The 16,467-nt window shown below is 38.5% G+C and overlaps 1 protein-coding gene across 1 annotated transcript in view; it reads right to left on the bottom strand.

Moving 5' to 3' along the window:
- Positions 1 to 361: 361 nt before the first annotated feature.
- ARPC2 (actin related protein 2/3 complex subunit 2) overlaps positions 362 to 16,467 on the bottom strand; it is a 28,623-nt gene continuing 12,517 nt past the window's right edge. Inside the window, exons 3-10 of the mRNA XM_060773654.2 lie at positions 16,269 to 16,381; positions 12,806 to 12,851; positions 12,020 to 12,206; positions 10,393 to 10,486; positions 7,576 to 7,702; positions 3,621 to 3,721; positions 2,966 to 3,066; positions 362 to 824 (exon numbers count right to left, since the gene is read on the bottom strand). Of these exons, the coding sequence (XP_060629637.1) occupies positions 800 to 824; positions 2,966 to 3,066; positions 3,621 to 3,721; positions 7,576 to 7,702; positions 10,393 to 10,486; positions 12,020 to 12,206; positions 12,806 to 12,851; positions 16,269 to 16,381 (794 nt within the window). The 3' untranslated portion in view covers positions 362 to 799. The remainder of the gene's footprint in view (positions 825 to 2,965; positions 3,067 to 3,620; positions 3,722 to 7,575; positions 7,703 to 10,392; positions 10,487 to 12,019; positions 12,207 to 12,805; positions 12,852 to 16,268; positions 16,382 to 16,467) is intronic.

Here is a 16,467-nt window from a genome sequence, read left to right as displayed (position 1 = left end):
AAAGAAGAGGTGAAGTGACAATTGGCTCATTACTTCTCTTCAGAGGCAAACCGTTAATTCCTCATTACACTGGAATTACCTGCACCAAAGCTCTAACACTATAAGTAGGTATTCTTTTTGATTTCACAGACTTTTCTCTTGTTGGTTTATCTACTTGTCTTTCAACTGCACAGAACCTTTGCTATGTGGCCTGTTAATTTGGGTCTTGCAGAGTGCCCTAAGCAAACACATCTCATACTTCTTTCACTTCAGATATATGGGAACACTACATACCCTTTTTTTCCATGTGCCCTTTCTGATTTACCGTAAGCATAAATCAGTAACACACATGCAGAACTGAATACTCATAAATCATAACTGGTAAGATAGAAAGATCTCCTTTATTAATGAACCCCAACAATATTTCTTCAGATACAGGCATTGTGAACTCAAAATACTCGGAAGAAAACAAGTTAATATTGCATTATTCTCATAAGAAATACTGCAACTCATTACCGGTAAACATATTGCAAAGCAAAACAGCTTGAAAAAAAGGGATAAGGGTAAAAAGGAAAGAAAGTAAAGTTGATCAAAATGGAATTAAGGTTTTTTTGTTTGTTTGTTTTGTCTGAACTATTAAGTCCTTGCAAGCACAGCTCGATTCCGCCAATCACTTCCCAAACTTGTGTAGAAAACATAACCCGATTGGATTTATTTCCATAAGAGCCCAGAGAGGTGCAACATTAAAATGCTACGATTATCAGGTAGCAAGTGCTCCAGCCTTCTGCCACAGTCTTCCAGCTCCACCTTCCCTCAGGCATTAACGGGATGCAAAAGTCTTTCCCCTGGAAAGAAAGGAGAAGGCACCTGTTATGGTAGATCTGCTGGCATCATCTTGGAGTATGAGCTTTATGTACTTGCAGCACTCTCTGCTCCCTCTTAAGGTGCTTAAGCCTGAGTTTCCAGAATCATAAGCCCTTTGTTGAGCTCTCTGCGGTAGACTGACTGCCCTGCATACCTAAATAGGACTTGTGCTTGAAAGGGACCTTTCTCTTGGATTTGTAGCAAACTTAATGAGGCTGTGGACATCTATGGTATATCCTTTTGGACAATCTATGCTCACGGGTTTCTAAATAATTGTGATCCTGCATTTTCTAACTTCTGAAACAAGTGGGATAAATAAATGACTTTTTCTTCTACTTATATCATTCTTATTTTTCCTATCTGCATGGGCTCATTTTTAAAATATTTCTACTCCTCGTTTAGCAATTTTTGTTCATTCTTCTTACTGTTTTTATACTCTGCCTTTAAATGGTCAATGTATTGACAAAACATTTTTCCTGTAAACCTCAATGGTAAAATAAAACTTGCAAACTGCACCTGAGTATTTGCTGAGCAAGCCTTGTGCATAATCCAGCATTAGTTAATATTAGACCCTCATTTTTGTGTCAAATTCTGAAATGTGCCTGTTGGTGAAAAATAGTTTCTAAGACTGCTTCCAGATAGTTACAAAATGAAAGAAATGGAATAAGCAATTTTAATTTTGGTGTCCGAAGAAAAAAATAAGGGATAGAACAATGGCAAACCTTTCAGTTTGTTCCTGTGAAGAGGTCACAGTACTTAAAAGCCTCAGGGAACAAAATTATCTCTGTTCATCTGGGGATAAAATATATTTTCATGTAATAGCCAATGGCTGCCTAAGAAAGAAAATGAGCTCCTGCGAAGGAAACCAGAAGCTTTTTAAAGGAGGCTATATGTACTGAAAGTTGGAGAAGGCAGCCATCATTTAATTCTAAGTGCAAGTCACAAGGTCTCCACAGCTGTGCTTTCGGCTCTCACAGCAGGAGTCTGCATTTTCCCTCAGAAACTGGAGGCCTTCGTTCAGACTCATTTTATGTATTTTAGCCGCTCTGCTTAACTCCATGCTCACAGTGTCTTATCACATTATCAAGATGAGTCTGGTATATTAAGGATATCCACATCAGGTCAAATATTTGGCTCTTCGCAGTAGGGTAGCAATCCACGCTAGAAGAGCACTTATCAGTATACATACTCTCCATAGCTTTTATACCAGAGTATCTGTTCTCAGTCCTTCGTAAAACATTAATCCACAGTGATTAGATTCCTCCTTTTATATAGAGAATTAAAAAATTCACTCTTCATACTACAGTACAGCTCTGATTTCATTCATGTTTCATTTCCTGACTGGTAGTGAATTGGCAGAGATATCAAAATCCTCAACTTGATAAATCAAGATCAGCCTTTAGTTTGAGTTCATATATATGAGCTTGCCTAAAAAGCCTAAAATTAAGAGCACATGAAGAAACTGGAAACATGCAGGTATACATCCATACTCATATTATACAGTTTACATTTAATTGTGTCAATTTCTCCAGACTGAGCTTTAATTTGTCCACCATAATTTGGTACATCATCAGGCAACTATAATAATAACAGAAGACTGTACCACATCTGATATTATCTGATATTATGGGCAAATAGAAATGTAACTGCTCAATGAGACTGTTCAGTGTGTATATGCGAAAAATGTCATATAGAAAATGTGTTATGACATTAGGTTCCTATGCCTCCTTCTCAATTTCACTCAGTTGTTTCATGTGGATATTTTAAAACATGGAAGTCGATGAAATATTGGATTCACTAATATTTAAAAGAAAAGGTAATCATGATTTTTCACTGCCAATAGTTTCTCTAAGGTTGCATCTAGAAGCGGAACTGCTGCAAAATACTGTCCCCCCACTTCCATTCCTCTAATTCACAATTATAACATATCCCCTCCCTTCACATTTTTCAATACGGCCAACTAAGGTTGTCTCTAGCTTGAAGCTGGTTTGAAACTGATCTGCACAACTTAGACAAGAGTGCTAGGTTTATAAGAGTACTTCTGCTTTTATGTTGTCTGACATGGTGGAGCAAGGTAGGCCACAAGCAGCAGAAAGAAGAAAATGGTATTTTGGATACTCACGTGATTGTTTTCATTTCCTTCTTCTCTGCATCTGGCCGGGCACGATTCAGTACTTTGAGGAAATCTGATGTTTTTGCCCTCATGCGCGTGTGAATATAAGCCTGTATTTTTTTATTTTTTGAAGAAAAATGCAAAATAGAATAGAATAAAATAAAAACAAAAAAACACAGTTGAAGGGCTTTGCCATGGCACTTTGAAATTTGGAGGGCTTTGAAGGGCCCTGGGGCATGCTTTGTGATAATAGTATAATGTACTTTTCTTTTTTCTTTTTTGCAAAATTGTATCATTCCTGTGAACTATTAGGAATCATTAAGACCACATTTAATACAAGGATACACAGACTTCAGACTGTGGATCTTCTTTAGAATTCCAAGATCCACAACCTGGTACACAGGACACATATTCAGAATGAAATAATTCTAAGATAACAAATACGAGTAGCAGAGCTGGACTACCCCCGCAGTCCTTCTATACAAAAAAAATCAAAAAAATCTTTTGTTACCTCAAGTCTTAATTATTTCAGCAGCATAATTTAGGATGGGGGAGAATAGAAATTGCTGCTGCCAAAACCAAAAACTGTAAACCCTTGCCAATCTACCTTAAATCAGAAATCTACTACCTGCCCACCTGTACTTTAATGCCATTGCTTCTGTACCTTGGAGCATTTGATGTGATAGTGCAGGTAGTCCCGGAATGTGTGGATCAAATTGATGGTGTTGTCCCTGGCAGCAGCACTGGTATGGCGGGGGAACAGCACTGCAAAGAGAACATATCAGAAAATGCTTTTGTAAGTTATATATATTCCTATTTGTGGGTCAACATCCGTATAAAAGATCAGTACCCGTTGCAGCATTCAATTATAGCCACTTGTCCAGAAATAATATAATGGGGTTTCTCTTTGTACTGTACACCAGGGCTAAACCCATCTGAATGTGATGCCTTGAGAGCACAGTCCATAAAAGTATAGCCTCCTTATAAGTCTAATGTATATACAGAGCCCAACGCAAGAGCTGCCATATTGGACCTGACTTAAGGCACAAGTAGTCTAGTTTTCCTCTCGCACAATGGCCAACCAAATGCCTGTGCAAACTCCATAAACAGAATAGCAACGTCACAGCAGCCTTGCATTTGTGCTGGTGAGCAACTGACATTGAGAGCCATACTGCCTGAAATATTTGAGACAAGATATAACCATAATGATTAGTAACTGCTAGTTATCCCCCATGAATTAGTCTAACTCTCTTAAGGGTGTCCAGAAGTGACACCAGAGGCACTAGAAGTGGCCAGCTTCTGGTCAAAGGAAATTGAGTATGTCAAGTTTTAAACTTTGTTTGTGGTTTTTCTATACACTATAACTGTATTCTCAATTCGCTTCTAACATGACAAATAAATAAATAAATAAGAGTGTTCAAATAGGTGGTCATTACCACATCTTGTGGTAGTACGTTTTAACTGTGGGATTTCCTTAGTATTTCCCTTTATCTGACCAGAATCTCTCTCTTGTTGTTTGCCTTCCTTACTTCCTAGCTGCTGGTAAACGAGTAAAGTCTGCACAACTCTATGAAGAGTCTTTTCTGAACCACCCCATTTCTCTCAGGCAGTGAGAAAAAGTAGTTTCCTATACATATCTATTATGTAGTCCTTTGTTATCTAGGGACAGAACTGAAAAAAAGACTCTTCACAAAGATCTATTTGCAAAGATGGCACTTTGTACTTATTTTCTCTGCATCCAAATACTTTATTGAAATGTCTCTTCATTACAATACTCTGCATTTCCCTTCTCTGTCACCAAAAATTCATCACAAGCAACTCTTGGTAAAGGCTCCTCAATAAGCACCTGATCACTGATAGGATTTTTTTTTTGTGTCCTACTGTCAAAGTGGAAACAGAGTTGGACTTCTTAGGATTCTATATCTGAATGCTGCCTATGGCAAGGCTCTCGGGAACCCAGGACCCTGTCTTGGCAAAGATTTCCTTACTGTTTTCAAGAATTAGAGCCCTTAGGGTTTTGGCTTGGTGATAAGATATGAGTTGTAGTTGGCTTTGGAAATGCATTTTACAGAATTATGTCCATTGTCTTGGTAAGTAAAAGAGGGAAACACCAAATGCCTATCATATTCAGGCATATGTTTTTCAGCAGTAAGTAAATTTTGACTTTTTTAAGGATAAATTCATTAATTTATGGCATAGTAAAACAAGTGTTCACATTAGAAAGTATTTAATCCACAAGCATTTCATTTCTTTCTTCAGCACCAAATAATTTATTTTCTGTCAGGCAACTGACACAGCTTCCAATGATACATTACAATTATCTCAAAAGGGCTCGGCAGCCTATTTGCATATTAAGAGGTAAAGCATCACATTTTCATATCATTTGGGTGAATAGGATGGATGCAGACAAAACATCAGGCACATTCCCCCTCCCAGGACCTGAAGTCTTTGAACCAGATCTTCAAAAACAGTCAAATGGGCAAGAAATCAGGATTGTAAAACATCTTCAGATTATTTGATTTTGTGCTAATATCATATACAACCATCATCTCTCCTTCAAAGAATGCAAGAACTGAAATCATTTTTCTTTCCTTACAAGGTAGCCAAGACTTATTTGATATAAGAAATCATATTCCACCTTTTACTGTTACCACTTTGAACATTTGAACAGCTAGTCCAGCGCGCGGCAGCCATGTTACTAACAGGAGCGGGACGCAGGGAGCACACAACCCCCTTGTTGTTCCAGCTCCATTGGCTGCCGATGTGCTACCGGGCCCAATTCAAGGTGCTGGTGCTGGCCTACAAAGCCCTAAACGGTTCCGGCCCAAAATACCTGTCTGACCGCATCTCGGCCTATGAGCCCACGAGGACTTTGAGATCGTCTGGGGAGGCCCTTCTCTTGATCCCGCCTGCCTCACAGGCACGCCTGGCGGGGACGAGGGATAGGGCCTTCTCGGTGGTGGCCCCCCGGCTGTGGAACACCCTCCCTGTAGACATCAGACAGGCGCCCTCCCTTATGACATTCCGCAAGAGACTAAAGATGTGGTTGTTTGAGAAGGCGTTTGACTAAGTGCTACAACAATCGGCAATGATGATTGGAACGGAATATGGAAAACGAGATTGGATTGTGATTCTATGATGAGACGTCGCGAACGATTTCGTGTAATTGTATTATTGATAGTGATGTTGTTATTGTGGTTTGTGTTATTGCCTTTATTGTAAATTGTTTTTATATGTTGTACACCGCCGTGAGTCGCCCTAGGGCTGAGAACGGCGGTCTACAAGTGCAGTAAATAAATAAATAAATAAATAAATAAATAAATAAATAAATAAATTTGAAAAGTTGTCAGAAGATAGCCACATGTACACTAGTAGTCCAATGTAGATGTCATCAGGAAGTACTAGTGTCTAGACCCTCTTCTTCTTGAAGCCAGCAATGATTGAGGCAGTAAATTCACTCTCAGTTCTGGATAGCTTTAAAGCCACTTTCCAAGGTGCTGAACCTACTTTGGAGACCTGGAGACCCTGAGTAATCCCTTTAAAGTCTGTATTAAAGCCTGGGGTGTATTCACTGCTGCACTGAAAAGGGCACCACCACCTGCAATGGCCAAAACTGGAACAACAGACATTTTATGCTACTTTGATTCAACCATATCAGAAGCCAATAGCACAACAATCTGTGAACATGCTTCTAAAAGGGGTTGTAACTTTGATTCCCAGTATGAACAGGTTTAGACATTCCAAATTTAAGCCACATGCCAACAGTACTGCTTCTTGTTTAGACTGAACTTCAATGTATTGAATATTATCTAATCCTACACTGATTTCAGACTTCAATTTGGCATGGGATAGTTGATGTAGAAAAATATCATGGTTTGTGTTACCAAGAGCTGCTGAATGGCTCAGAAGAATGATCCAGTTATACTTCTTATCCTGTTTCTCCATTAGGATAACCAAGACCCAAGTTTTGATCCCAAAACTACATATGAATCTGGATTGCAACAGATCCAATTAATTAGTGTCATCCAAGAGTGCCTGGAGTAGTATAGGACATCTGTTTAGCTAAAAAGTGGATATCTGAAAATGGCAGTGGCTCAAAGAATTTTCTGGGTGCAGAGTCAGTTTTGCAAGGTGTAATCTCACAATGAACAACTCCACTTATAGGGAGGAAACTATCAGGTCTTGGACCCAGTTGATCCAGCCTCCTGCAAGATGTCATGAATAAAACTTTCTTATGTCTTCGGTACAGAATAACTTCATTTAGCAAACTTTGACGGTACTCTAGACACATTCTACAACTACATTGCAGAAGAAGAGACATCCAACAATGCATGTTAGTAACAGTCACCCACCAGGGCTGTTAGACAAGGGTGGGAATTGTGTAGCTGGCTACGACTGCTGGATATTTCAATTCAACAATGTATGAAAAAACATACAATTCTTATCCTGATCACAAGGAAAGGCAATTTCCATTGTTTTGTCAGCTCCTGAAATATCTGAGCAAGTGGTCACATCATGAAAGGGTTGAATTTCAAGCTGAATTGTATTTATAAGGGAAAACAGCTTCAACATTGTGATGTCTTCAAACCCTTACTCGGATGAAAATGTTACCCACTTACCAAAGGTGATGTATCCAATGTTATCCCCTACTGCCGCATCTGTATCTTTTAGCTCCAAGGGGGGCTCCCTGTGGCTGAAGAGCACTTGGGGGGCTGTGTGGCTGGCACGGCGACCCTCCTTGAACTCCTGAGATGAAAGAGAACACATTTTTATTCAGCAGGCATTCCCTTTCTAAGCCTGTTTTCCATTCTCGGGAATGGAGGTGGCTAATGCAAAGTCTTACTTCTCCACCTACTAAAATTGTTATAATGTTGAAGCTTCAATCATGTTTCATCCTGGAACCAAAACAGTGTGGCACTGTCAACTTCTAAGACTTACCCCCCCTCCCCCATATAGACTTTTTACTATGTTGGTGCTAAAATCGATTTGAATATCAGAACTGTGTTACACTTGTGACTAATTACTCAAATTACCCACATTGCCTGCAAGTCCATGAGGATGGTGAAGATAAAAAAATGAATGGGAGAGATCCATTTGAAACAAAATGTAGAAATTATGACTAGGCCATTACCTTTGCTCTTGAATTAAGTGCTTTACAGCTATATTGTTCACTGCCAAATCCATTTTGTTTATCAGAATATACTGTACAATTGTTTCAAGGAATGCTTGGCTGGACTAGTCAAACCAGGTATATACTTGGTGGTGAAGTGGTTTGAGTGCTGTACTGGGACTTGTGATGACAGGGTTCAAAACTCTGTTCAGCCAGACCCTGAGCAAGTCAAATTCTCTCATCCTTGAGAAAGTCAAGGGCAACTTGAAAGACCAAATGAATGAATAAAGGAATGTTTAAAAGTTGAATTTTAGATTAACAACCAAATTTAAACTCACCAATACATTAAAAATCACAAAAGCACTGACTTCTTACATTACCATTGATTCAGTGGGCCTACTGTAGTCAGAGCTAGCAATTCATCATAGTACATTAGCAAATTTTATACTATGCAGAATTAATAAAGTGTAACATTCTGGAAAAATATTAATGTAGAACAGAGTTTTTATAACTGTGCTCCCCGAGATGTTCTGGACTTCAGCTCCCACAATTCCTAACAGCTGGTAAGCTGGCTGGGGTTTCTGGGAGCTGAAGTCCAAAACACCTGCAGGAGCACAGTCTGAGAAACACTGATGTAGAATATAAGGATCTTTCCAATATATGATGTGACTATTTCAATAGCACCAAGTCTAAACAGGAATACGGTCCCATATGTGGGTAGTTAATAATTAAATGCACAAAATAATTTCAGATAAAGAGACAAAGAATATGCTTCCACTGAAAGTAACTTGTGATATCCATATGACAGAATGTAATTTCATTGTAAGCAGATTGTGACTGGTTAGTGGATTAAAAAATTGGGCACACTCAAATAAGACTTATTCTTGCCTTCAAGGCTGCAGTGGAAATAAGTTCCTGAAAGGAAGAGCCACTGAGTAGATGTATTTAGGATTATCGGTGTATGTTCTGTTGCTGAGTCCTTGAATCTTTAACATGGCCTCTTGATTTAACTTAGGAAAGTACACATAACAGAACTGACAATGTAATTAACAGCAATTTGATACAGAAGGAACAGCTGTATGAACCTAATCTAAAACATGATGTATTATTAGAGGGCATGTATGCTAATGTTACTCAACAAGAACTCCTGTGGCTCTGAGGAACAGTCTTTTAGTAAATGTTTCAGAGAGCACAGTACACGCAGAAAAACAGCAGGAATAATTATAGCTGCATTCTACATGCAGGTTTTCCTGCTTTTAGACTATTTCACCCAATTATTTATAGTGTTTCCAGTCTAATGTTCTGCACTAACCATTTGGTTTATTCATTTTAGTATTTATTAAAGTAGAGAGTAATTGTGGTGCAGTGAGCACTGGATTATGGACACTGAATCTTTGCTTGGCCATTGAAGCCCACTAGGTGAACTTGGGCAAGGCCATTTCTTAGCCTCAGGGGAAGCTGAAGCCAAGCCCCCCTGAAATAATCCTTCCAAGAAAAACCTGCGATACAATCACCTTAGGGCTGCCATAAATTAAAAATGATTTGACGGCACACAACAATTTATTAAGATATTTGTCTCACGCTGTATCAAAAGATATAAAACAATTTATATTTGTCTCATATAGTAATGACAAACAATTATTAAAAAAAAAAAGACTGTGAGTACATTTTCCAACCCTCTTACAGCAATTTAATGTATATACCCATACATGTATAATTTGTGAGGCAGTTTTAGGGGCCAAAATTATGGATTTTGATATGATCAATAGATAAAATTATGGTAATTCTACAGAGAAGGGAAAGCACCAAAGCTGCCTCAGGGTGCCAGCCACTAATAGACACAAATACCAATTTTCCAACCCAAGCATTCAACAAGACCAGATGTGGCCCCATAGTAGAAAGAAAGAGGAAGTGTGTGTTCCTTTTAGATCCTTCTCGGATGGATTAAACTTTCTCCTTTCACCACTCTACAGAGAAGGTGATGATCTTTATTTTTATAAGAGATAAGCTATAGATACACACCGACGCATGGATAAGTTGACCCAGGTTTTTTGGGTTGATTTTTAACTAAAATTTCTAGAATTATACATGCTTAATTCCTATGCTGGTCTATGACCGAAATAAATGATTTGATACATGCTTAAATAGAATGGATTATAGATCTTCAGGAAGAATGTTGTTATATAAAATCTAGTGACCACAGATATTTATAATAATGTTTGCATTAGCAAGTTGAGTCTTACTGAAATACATCAGCACAATAGTATTTCTGATACAAATGTGCTAGTCAAAATCCATCAGAGGCCTACAGAATCTGGTGTCATACCTGCATGAATACCTTTCCAATCACTACATCATCGTCATCCTTAAATACCGTGCTGAAAACAACTGTGACACGGTCCTTCTTTGATTCAACATACCTAAAAGGGGGGGGGGGGGTGAAAAGAATACAATATAAAGATCTAAAATCTTAAACAGAGAGAAATCTGCAGGTGATTAAGTTTTAAAAAACAATAATTTACCAACTATTTAACAGTGTTTATGATTCAACTCAGCATCTTATTTTAAGGAGCTGATTCAGAGAACAACCAAAACTTGGCATCTTTTTTCTCTCTGACCTCATTTACCAAAATATAAAAAAGGCTTGACAATGTACCATAAGAGGGAAATAAGTAATGTAGCAAAGGAAAAATATAATGTACTTGGGGAAGCAAGAAGGAAATGTTACAAAAATGGTATAGGACTCCTGCACAACTTTCACTTTTTTACCAGGGGTAAAGAACAGGTGTAGGCATGGTTGTAAACAAAGAGGTGGGGTTAATCACATGATATGGGAATGTGACAGAATACAGGTGTATTGGAGAACGACTGAAGGACAAATTACAATAGAACGTTAAATATTCAAATAGCCAATATAAATGCATTATATGCAAGGATACCAGGAGTGCATAATGTGCAAAAGGAAAGAGTGGTTGACAAATTGTAAATTGAACAATATAGACAAAACAGAAAATGTTATAATAATTAAGAACATGTGGGATCCAGTTAGACATTTTTTAGAGAACGTATTAAGATGTGGAGTGGAAAAACTGATATTAAGGCAGATATTTCAAATGTAATTTCTTTACATTTGTGGGGTGGAGAGTGTTAGTGGGGTAAAACAATAAAATAAAAATTAAAAATAAAAAGACAATTTACCATAAGCCACAAGCTCCTGTCTGCAGCATGATACATGCCATATCTTTTCCATGCCAAGGATGACTGAGCACATGAAATTATTGTTATCCTTCAAAACTAGTTTATTTATTTAGCATTACATAAAGAAATAAGTACAAAAATAATAAAATAGAGGGAATGCAAGCGGCTGAATAATTTTAGACCAAAACCGGGCAATGGCAACTGGCAAGCTACTGTTTGTAGCTTGAAACAATTGAAACAATTCTTCCTCTGTGCATGAGGAAGGGCATTATGGGCAAGCATACAGGTGCTGAGTTGTCAAAACTAGTAATAATATGGGGAGCCCTACAAATTATGGGGCAAGATAATATATGTGAATGATTCACTTTAAAAGCCATCTTCAGCTGTTTTATTTAGACTGGTTCATAATTCTACAGGAAACACTTTGATTTCCTGGCAACACAACTGCATGCAAGTTGAATTCAGGAACCTCAACTACCTTTCCCCCAAGGATTATTATATATTATGAATATTCCAACTAATATATATCTGGGAACATCTATGTGCTACCCTGACTTGTACTGTGTATTTGTAACAAAAAGTCCAAAAAGCACAATCAATGTCAAGACCTACCTATGGGCAAGTATATTAAACGCTGAAGAGACTGTAGGTGACAAACAATGCACCAATAAAAACATAATGTTTTGGCTATTTTAAATGCCAGGGTTGGAATACAATTTCAAGATAAAGGAGATAAAAATCCTGTTATTTCTTACATAGTTTCATCATCTCGGTAGTGGATGACTGCCCTCTTCTCCCCATCCTTTCCCTCCTCTTGGAACTTGAAATACTTCTCAAAGACTGAGGCAAAGCAGTTGCGCTTCAGCATGCCTGCTTGATGCACAATTGAGTCTTTGGCAGCAGGAAGGTTCTCCAAGTCATATAGCAAAGAAACATTGTAACCTAGAACAGGTAAACAACACAGTAGTCACAACTTTCCCTTCTCTGGTCAAACTTAGAACAGTGGAGACAGCAACTCAGTATGATCAGTCTGTCATAGGTCATTTCTTTCCAACTCTTCAGTGGAAACACATTCTAATAAACTGTGATCCATTAAGCATGCCCTTTTCCCCCACACAAGGCAATTATTGTTTCATTTCCCCACCCTGGCAGGAACTATTCCTGCCTCTGTGTTTTGTAACAAATGAGTGGGAAGCAGCACTATCACAGGTAACCATGGTTTTCCAGAGCTCCTGGGTGCCTGTCAGTCTTTTTACCCAGAACAAAGAATCTCTAACTACAGGAGTGGGGGTACATTCGGGGGTGGATCCAGAATAATAAGTTTCACTGCTCAGAAATACAGCTATGATATTCTCAGCCTCCCTGTGGAACACGGAAGGGGGCTGTGCAGTTATTTTAAAATATAGCACAGCGACAAGGAGAACCCAACTGCGAGCTGGCTTAAAAATGTACCATAATTTCTCTTTATAAAAAGCAGGGAATAATTACATTGGAACTGCAAACAGAATAAGTATCAAGGCAAAAATTATGCTAAGTCTTACCAGACTCTGGAGTTACCAAGTAGTTTCCGTATACTCTCTTCAACAACTAGGAAAGAGACAAAATTCTTTGAGCTTTAACACATCTTTCCTTCTGCTCTCTTAATCACTTTCCTGTCCTTCATAAACTTGCTGCTCTTAAAAACTCTTAACTCTTGAGTGAACTACTGATATTTCTGATCCATAAAGCAATTCTTCAGGAATCCTGACATTCTTCTCTGCCATCTCATTATGCAAGAGAAGACTGGTGACAAAATCCTGGGATGTATGCTGCATGATGAAAAACTACAGCAGGGTAGGATCATGGCCATATCTCTTCATCCCCACCCAGAGTGGAAAATAATAAGTGATGGTGGAACTTTAATTGAAAGCATATGGAGGAAAATCCCTATTCCTCTCATTTTTAATTGAATTATGCTAGCCAAGAAAAGTAACTAGTCAGATAGAAGGTAGATTAGCCATATTAGTTCTACTAAAGGTTCCCAAGTCAACCAGAATGGGAGCAAAACACTGATGTTTTCAATGGCCACACAATTGTTAAATGTCAGTTGGTCAGAGAGAAGGGAAGCCACTGTGAAAAGAAGGATGAGACTGTAAGAGTTGAAATACTGTAAAGCGCATGCTGGCAAAGCAGCAGCAGGACTCTCCAGACATTAAACATTTCACACGAATCACCATGATACCATATGCTTGATGTGACTTTTTCCACCTTTAATTTCTCTGCTTTGAAAGCCAGAAAAGATGTAACTAGACATTACTTGCTAAAGAGCTCTTTTAAACTCCAGTAACCATATTGTTTATGAGATAGACTCTCAAACAGAGTGACTGAGTGGAAAAATAGCTTCCTTTCACCTACTCTTTAGTCTTCCGTTTGAAATCATGTTCCCTTTTCACCTCAACTTAACTTGTCAACCAAATTAATCTGCACCCTAGGTACACGAGAGGAAATTTGCAGCAAATAGGCAAGCAAATACTAGTACTTTATTTTGACACACGTTTCCATTCAGATATAAAAATGATTGCCTCTTTGCCATCCTGAGAATGAGAAAGTATCCATTGCACCCATTTGCTCTGCTGGGCATTTTTTAAGAGCCCCAGCTCTTCTCAGATGGCCCTTATAAGTGACTCCAGTAATTTCAATGTTTTCTATACAGCCTCATATTGGTTGCAGCATCTGCTCTTCCTAAGCAATGTAGCATGAACTCTCTCAAGTTACGCAACATCTGAAAACCATTTCAGGAACTGAGTCACACTTTCTGCTGAGAGATTCAACCACAAGGCACAGTTAAGGACTGCTTTTTCTACCATAAATGGCTGTTCGGAAAATATTCTATGGCTCAACATGAACCAAATTTGCTACTTCACACATCAGCTGCAGACACTGAATGAGCCCTTGCATGCTAAAAGCAGAATTAGTACTGGGGGTGGGGAAACTTTGAAAGCCCTGTTAGAGCAGGAGCAGCACTTTGTGCTTCTGCAAAAGTCCTCCCAAAGATGCCCCAAATCTTTTAGAGGCACAGCCCAAATCTAGTAATAATGTCCACATAAGCAGTAGAGACTACTCTCAGCTACCTCCAATTTGTATTTCACTAACATTCAGAGTTTAGAAAAATATTTTTGGGCTATAACTCCTAGAAGCCACATTAGCTAAGCTAACTGGGTAATTTTTGCTGGAGTCCAATTCAAAAAGAAACACTTCCAAGCTCTGCAAATGACTAGAGGTTCATTAACTCAAGGGGAGGTGCTACCAAATGTAGAAATGCATTGTTACTCCAGAACTTTCATTTTTCTTTATCTAGTTCTATGGAAACGCCTTATTATAACATCACAAGGAAATAATCATTGTTATAACATAATGAAGACTGTAGTCAACGCTATAGCCCAAGCAGTCTTCAAAACACTTAACATTTATATTAGCTATTAGAAAGGTGAAATCCATGCAGGCCTCCTTCAGGAAAGAATCTGGCATCTGAATGTGATCAATAAAAAAGGAAGATAGTAACATGAAATCTAGCAGCCCCTTTCTGACTGACTTGCATTTTAACATGAACTTTCATAGATAGTAATTCATGGCCTTAGATGTACTGATGGAGTGATATTAGTGTATCTGAGGAAGTGGGTTAATTTTTTTTGTCGTGTCAGGAGCGACTTGAGAAACTGCAAGTCGCTTTTGGTGTGAGAGAATTGGCCGTCTGCAAGGACGTTGCCCAGGGGATGCCCAGATGATTTTAATGTTTTTATCATTCCTGTGGGAGGCTTCTCTCATGTCCCCACATGAGGAGCTGAAGCTGATAGAAGGAGCTCATCCACTTCTCCCCGGATTCAAACCTGCGACCTGTCGGACTTCAGTCCTGCTGGCACAGGGGTTTAACCCACTATAACAGACTAACATATCCTTTTCTTTAATAACTGCTCCCAGCAGGAGGATGTGACAGATCTGAATATCTTAGCAAACCAATAAGAACAAGAATTATAGCTAGCTTTCACAAATTAGGGCTATCTAAATCAAAGACAAAATCTCAGATTACATCTGTAACTGCACTGCTTAGCAGTGGTGGTTAATAGATGAACTAACAATGCCTACTTTTATTACCTTCAATTAAAAGCAATCAAGTGCCAAATTCTACCACAATCCATGTTCTACTGGGCTTACTAATTAATTAATAAAGTCCATCACCTGTTCAGAAAAATAACTAGTAGATTTTGTAAAACATATGGTCTGGGTGTAGTAGTTTGCACGGTTAAAAGCCCCAATTCATTGTCTTGATTTTTTTATAGAGCAAGCATGTGCCAAAAGCGATATGTTGGGAATGGAAGTAATAAAGTTCGTAAAAGATTTCAAGGGCACTTGGAAGCAGTAAAAATCCTTGCTTCCTCGGTGTTATCACTCAAAGCCCAATGATAACACCCTGACAATAACAAATGAAAGCTCTCTTCTTCACCCCAACTGTCACTGCTCTGGTCTTCACCAGAGGGAAGAAGAGGCAGACACAGTTCTAGCAGACCCATGCACTGATGAAATGTCCATTTCAACTGCCATTGCTCTGGCCTTGTAAGGAGAGAAAAGGCAGACACAGCTCCATCATGCTTTGACTCGGAAGTAGATGAAAGAGTTCCTTTCATCCCAACTGCCACTGTGCTGGCTGCAGAGGTAGAGAAGGAGAGGCAGCCTTAATCCCTTTTAACTCTGCCAATTTCTTTTCCTTTAGTGCCATGTCTTACTCTGATTGTACATCTCTGGGTATGGAATTGTTTATTTGTTCTTTGCCATAAAATGCTGTGTATAGTGTTAGGCATTAAATAAATAATAAAAGATGATGATAATGATAATATCAAAAATATCTAGTCTATTTTAGTATAAAAATGACTATAGAGCTGTTTATGTTACAGGGTTATAAAATGCAACCACATAAGGTTATTTAAGGCAAATGCATTTGAATAACAGAATCAAGATATCCGCACTTACTTCATCAGCACCATGTTCCTGGAGCTCTTTGTAGAATTTTAGAGAAATACTGACCATAACCTTTGTTTTGTCACCATTAGGATTGGAAATATGGTAAAGGACTCCATCAAAATCTAGGAGAAAAGTGTTTGAGAGATGCAGGGTGCTTGCATTACTTTCAACTTAATTCCATTTTAGGAGATGAAGCTTTCTAAAATGA

Source organism: Anolis sagrei, chromosome 1, assembly GCF_037176765.1.
Source record: "Anolis sagrei isolate rAnoSag1 chromosome 1, rAnoSag1.mat, whole genome shotgun sequence".
Lineage (NCBI taxonomy): Eukaryota > Metazoa > Chordata > Lepidosauria > Squamata > Dactyloidae > Anolis > Anolis sagrei.
Note: the sequence above shows the minus strand (reverse complement) of the source record. Positions and strands in the feature narration are given on the sequence as shown.